Raw genomic sequence first — 6,176 nt, 5'->3', positions numbered from 1 at the left:
TTGAGGCAGAGTCTCACTCTGTGACCCAGGCTGGAGTACAGTGGCACAATCTCGGCTCACTGCGGCCTCTGCCTCCCGGGTTCAAGTGATTCTCCTGCTTCAACCTCCTGAGTAGCTGGGATTACAGGCATGTGCCACCACTCCCAGCTAATTTTGTATTTTTAGTAGTGACAGGGTTTCAGCATGTTGACCAGGCTGGTCTCGACCTCCTGACCTCAGGTGATCCACCCGCCTTGGCCTCCCAAAGTGCTGGGATTACAGACGTGAGCCACCATGCCCTGCCAACCGCTTCATATTTTTAATAGCCCCTTTAATATCATTTTATACTTAATAAGCATGGAGTCTTATTTTTAGACAGAGTCTTGCTCTGTTGCCCAGGCTGGAGTGCAGTGGCGCCATCTCAGCTCACCACAACCTCTGCCTCCCAGGTTCAAGTGATTCTCCTGCTTCAGCCTCCCAAGTAGCTGGGACTACAGGCGCATGCCACCATGCCCAGATAATTTTTGTATTTACGGAGTTTCACCGTGGTTGGCCAGGCTGGTCTTGAACTCCTGACCTCATGATCTGCCCGCCTCAGTTCTATTTTGAAATCAAATATTTTTTAAGACCCTTATCTTTATAGATAGGTTTAAAAAAAATCATAAGCCCCCCTAAAAAGCATTTTCCACAATAAAAGCCCCACAAAAAGTTATTTCCCAGCACGTGCCTTTATAGGAAAAAGCTGCCAGATGATATTAACAGTTGGGAATCCAAAAAGGCTTGATTCTGCTTTTGATTTTTTGTTTTCAATCTACTTTTTCCATAGCCCAGTTAGAGCTGGGGGCAGAACTATCGGTCTGGGTCTGGTTTTCTTCTTCTTTTTTTTGAAATGGAGTCTTGTACCATCACCTGGGCTGGAGTGCAGTGGCACACTGTCGGCTCACTGCAGCCTTTGCCTCCCAGGTTCACATGATTCTCCTGCCTCAGCCTCCCGAGTAGCTGGGATTACAGGCGCATGCCACCACGCCTGGCTAATTTTTTGTATTTTTAGTTGAGACATGGTTTCACTTTGTTGGCCAGACTGGTCTCGAACTCCTGACCTCGTGATCCCCCAGCCTTGGATTCCCAAGGTGCTGGGATTACAGGCGCGAGCCACCGTGCCCAGCTGGTCTTGGTCTGGTTTTCGGGCCGTCATTGTTGAGCTGTGTAACTTTGGGTCTCCTCACAGCATATTTATATGTGGCTCTTCCTCCTCATATGTTCACCAGGCTCTTCCCACCTGAGCTTTTGGCAGGAGGAGAAGGGGTGGGGTGGTAATTAAGCAGGATCCCTGGGGAGAGACCCCTCCTCCAGAGAGAGTGTGCCCCAGCCTTTCCCCTCTGCACCTTTGTCCCAATCCTGCCTTGGTCTCATCCCACAGAGCCTTTCTGAGTGGTGGAGGCACAATGTCCCCAGCTCATGAGACCCGGAGGTCCTCATGCTGCCCAGGCACTGTCCTTCCCAGACAGGATGTCATCACTCAGTGCAGGGTTGGTGTGGCAGCATGACGGCCTGGCCACACCGTGGGCTAGAGCTGGGAGAAGAGAGCTCTTACGGATTACATGCTTACAAAAGAAAAACATTAAATAAAAATTTAAAAAGTAATATGTTAATCCCAAGAAGTAAACTTAGTAAACCATAGAAAAGACTGGATGCCTAGCACTGGATTAGAAATAAAAATCCAGTGAGAGTTTTAGAACTCGGCCATGCTTCTGTGATTGTGTGCTGGCCTTTAGAATGGAAAGCCCACCCCGTCCCCCAGTTCTCATCTGTTCGAGGGGACAAATGGAAAACCCTCCCTCTGCAGGATTTGCTGCAAGGCAAACGTGGTGAAACCTTGGTGAGCACAATGTGAGATAGAATCCCGCTTTCCCGGAGAGCGTGGCCCCCCTCAGCCTGTGCTGTAGTCCCTGGTCCCCTTCGTGTGCAGCTAGGCTCCAGCGGCTGCTGCAGTGCCAACGAGACAAGCCAGAGCTCCTGGCAGCTCCGCAGCCCTGCAGGGAAGCGGGTCTGTGTTCTCTGCTGAGAATATCTGAGGCTCCGGGTCAGCTGCCCTGAGAGCACAGGCCCAGGTTGGTGGAGTCAGGCTGCTGTTCCCTCTGTTAGATTTCTCCTAGTGCCGAGAAGGAAGAGCTCGGTTGCTTCTGGGGCTGCTGTGCCACGGGCCCTTCGGGTTCACCAGGGCAGGAGAAAAGGCCAGTCATGTCCTGACAAGGCTGCTCTTTCTCTTCTCCAAATCAAAACCTTTCCACCACCCAGACCATCCCCTCCAGGGAAAAGCGGGCTCAGCCTTTGCCATCAGCCAGTTCTAGCCATACCCAGCGGCGGCTCTTGGAGAGTCGTCGCCGGGGTACCACGCCCCCCATCCTCATCAACAAAATGTGGCTTATCTCCACATCTTATATTTCTGTGATCGATCCACCCTGGGTCCCTCTTTTGGCAACCTCTAGAGGTGACGCAGGTCCTCCATGCTTTTCTGCTGAGTCCCTAGCTGGCGGTCTGCAGCTGTCCTCGCCGCCGGGGGCCAAGCTCTCCTCCCTGCGAGGCTCAGGTCCAAGCGCCCGTGCTTCACGCCAGCCCTGCCGTTCTTGCCCTGCATGTAGGTGAGGACGCCAAGGACTGGAAACAGCGAGCGCGTGGGCAGGGCCAGTCCAACACGCCGAGGTGGCGACACTGTTGACCCCAGTCGGGCCGCCTGTGGGGCGGCGCTGTCGTTATTTCACATTCTGAGAGTCTTCTCAGAGTGGGAGCTCTTGGGAAACGAGCGGAGTCTACACTCCCTTCCTGTCTCCCTGCGGCCGGCAGAGAGCTGCGCTGGTGGCCGGAGCCCCGCGGGGCAGGGGCTCTGCGTGTCCGGCATGCAGGGCCCTCGGCGCCCGGGACGAGTGAGCCACGGTCCAGATGTGTGGCCCGTCCTGACCCCACTGTCTCTCTTGCCCCTCAGGCCATCTCGCGCCTTTGCGAGGACAAGTACAAGGACCTGAGAAGATCCGCGAGGAAGCGCTCAGCCAGTGCGGACAACCTGACTCTGCCCCGGTGGTGCCCGGCCATCATCTCCTAACCGTGGAGGCCCGCCGGAGGCCGCACCATCCCTTAGTTTCTCGTTTAGTTTGAGAAAAGACAGACTTGGGGTGGGTTTGGTTTTTTTTCTTTCCTTTTTTACCGCATAGCTCCGTCGGCTGCCTGGATGAGCGCCCGCGCAGCGAGGCTTGGAGGACGTGTCCGTGCCCTGGAGATCCCGGCTCGCCTCCCCGCTGTCAGCAGCGGCGCTCCCCTCGTGGAGGAAGCGGCCTGGAATCCTGGAGGAGGGAATAAAGGGAACGGGAAGGCGCGGAGAGGCAGGGAAGATGGTTAAGCGGCCCGGCCCTCTGGCGTCCCCGTGGGGGCGGTGGCTGCGGAGCCGGCTGCACCCGGGGCTGGGCCAGCGTGTCCTGTAAGACTTCTTGCATTCCTTCTGCTGCTTTTTTGGGATGGGGGATTTTTGTTCATTTGTTTTTGCCCTGTTTTGGTTTTGGTCCCACAGAGCAGGGAATGTAGTTTGTACCCACCATGGCGCAGACTTCCAAATAAATAGTACTGGTCATTTCTCTCCGCACTATTTCTGCGCGCTGTCTTCTGAGCTTTCTTCCTCACCAGTGGGCTGTGCTCGTTCCATTTCTGTACACCCTTATTTTATACCGTTTTTCTTCAACAATGGCGAAAGTAACTTGACTGTAGTGCTGAACCAAAAGGACCCCTTTCCCTCCTTACTACTCACCCCAAGAACATTCTAGATCACATGGGTGCTTGTGCCTTCCGATTTTCTTGCATTTGTTTTTTTCCTGGCCTGAAGTTGTCATTACAAAATCAGTCAGACTTTGTGGGCTGAAGGACGCTGTGCAGCGGAGGGTGTCCCCGGAGCCTTCTCCAGAGTGCTGGGCGTGGCCTGAAGCCGAGTAGGAGCCATTTCTTTGTACCCCTGCCTGATTCATTCCTCTCCTTACGAGTCCATTGTTGCAAGCAATATTCTTCTCAATTTTTATATGTTTACTTTAAATCGAAGTTAGTCTATTTGTATAAAATTTTTTAAAAATCTAAAATAAAAAAAAAACAAGGATGGGTTGGGTATTCCAGTGGGAAGATCATTGAAGGAAAAATGTTAACTATTTACTGAGGTATTTTTCACAGAATGATTGAATAAAAAAACAACTTGGCATTTTCATTGTGGGTGCTTAGAGAAGTTCTACAAAATTCAAACTGTGAAGGTTTATGCTTCATTAATTATGACCGTACTTTTTCATTTTCTGATGATCCCTGATTTCCTTATGGGCTCAGTAAGAATCTTTCATGTCAAGTAAAATAAAAGAGGTAATGATGGAATATGAAATAGCGAATTTGATCTGAAGTCTGAGAGTGTGCGTCACTTTCATATACGATGCTTTGGGTTTTTGCATATTTTCTTAGGTCTCAGTGACAGGTTTCTGAGTTGTTTCCCTTTTCAAGTCTCCGGGAGGCCAGTGGCAGCAGCAGGTCTGTGTTTCACCTTCTTCCCATGTGAGCTTGGAAAACTTTGGCATCTTAATTAGTCTTGAATCATACACCTGATCCCCAGACATTGCCTGCTCTCCGTGAAACACGATTTGGAAATGGAAGGGACTCAGAAAGTCAAAATCCCAAAAACACCAAGCCAAAAGTGTCAGGTGCTGGTGAAATTTGTGTCAGGTACAAGCATACCTGTTTGGGCCAGAATTATCACAGCCTTTCTGACCCAAACTTTCAAAAGCAAGCAAACAGAAGGTAAAATGTTAATTATCTTTCCATTGTAATTGTGATGATCTACTCTGTATGGGTACCAAAATCAGCTTCTCTCTTCAAGTCAGAGTTGAATTTAGAACTTTAAATACAGGTCTAAAAATGTAGAAAATATCATTTTATATTCCCTAATCTATATAGCTGAAAAAGGGATGTATTTTCTTAGCTGAATATGAATACCTCTTAAATTAGTTCCTCTCAAGTGAAGTATCTTATTTTACCGATCCATTTCAGGAAAGAGGTTCTGCTGCCTTAATAGCAGAAATTTTATTTTTATCCCTTTTATTTGAATGAGAGATTTGAAAATCAAATTATGTAAATATTTCAATGCATCTGCTATTATTTTGTGGAGTTTATTAAACTACTTTAAAAAATTGTATAGTCTATTTATTGTATGTATGTACATACAGTCTGATACCTAAAATTTAAAGTGGATTCCATAAAACCTGACTCAGTCTTGTTTAGACTACTGAATACTGTTTTAGCCTGTGCCCTGGACTCTACCTCTGTATAGGAAAAGTTTCCATATTCATTAATTAGTATTGATCTGTATGAATTGGTTATGTTTCTTGCACTAGGGATGTTTAAAACTCTGCTGTAAGTGTAGATTTTAGTTTTACTGGCAGGATGAATCACTTGACACATAGGTAGATACTTGAGGTTCATTTTCTTTTCTTTTTCTACATGATGATGAATAGTTATGTTTTCTTCTCTGATTTGTGCAAAGTTTGCCAAAAGAAAACACAAAACCAGTACAGTACCTATTGATAAATCATAGTGACTGTAATTTGTTTGTAAGGCGAATTAATGCTCTACCATTAAAGCTGGATTACTATTGAGGAATACATTGTCTTAGTGTAGTTTTTGAATGGAGAGTTTTTGTCATTAATGAAGGATGAAGGAAACCACACAATTTGTTGACTTCAATTTTAGATTTCATTTAAACAACAAAGTCATTGGGACAACAAATACCCTGAAGAATCTTTTTGGTTTGTTTTACTTTTTTTTTTTTTTTTTTTAACTTAGAAAAAGGGAAAGAAGTCAGGTGTTTAAAACCAAATTGGAGGGCAGATGAGAAATCCTGTCAAGATCAGAACATGCCTTCATGCACGAGGTGAGGCCAGAGGCGTTGGCACCCATCCTGCCCCTCTTCTGGGCTGGCTCTTTGTCTGCCTTCTCTAGGGCTTGGCCAGAGCATCTCCATCTTAGGTTTCCTTTAAGCTAAGCTGCAAAGCAGAATTTGGAGAGTGAATGATTTTAACTTGTCCTGCTGCTTCCTGGGGCCATATTTTACAGATTTGAAATTTATTTATTTTTGAGACAGAGTCTCTCTCTGTTGCCCAGGCTGGAGAGCAGTGGCGTGATCT

General features: G+C 47.7%; 1 protein-coding gene across 1 annotated transcript in view; it reads left to right on the top strand.

The window, feature by feature from the left end:
• The window catches only part of CCNY (cyclin Y), a 206,861-nt gene extending 201,209 nt beyond the window's left edge, over positions 1 to 5,652 (top strand). The window contains exon 11 of the mRNA XM_037740976.1: positions 2,961 to 5,652. Within this exon, the coding sequence (XP_037596904.1) occupies positions 2,961 to 3,079 (119 nt within the window). The 3' untranslated portion in view covers positions 3,080 to 5,652. The remainder of the gene's footprint in view (positions 1 to 2,960) is intronic.
• The last annotated feature ends 524 nt before the right edge of the window (positions 5,653 to 6,176 follow it).

Source organism: Cebus imitator, unplaced genomic scaffold (assembly GCF_001604975.1).
Source record: "Cebus imitator isolate Cc_AM_T3 unplaced genomic scaffold, Cebus_imitator-1.0 Scaffold92, whole genome shotgun sequence".
Classification (NCBI taxonomy): domain Eukaryota; kingdom Metazoa; phylum Chordata; class Mammalia; order Primates; family Cebidae; genus Cebus; species Cebus imitator.
This window is presented reverse-complemented; position numbering and strand designations above follow the sequence as displayed.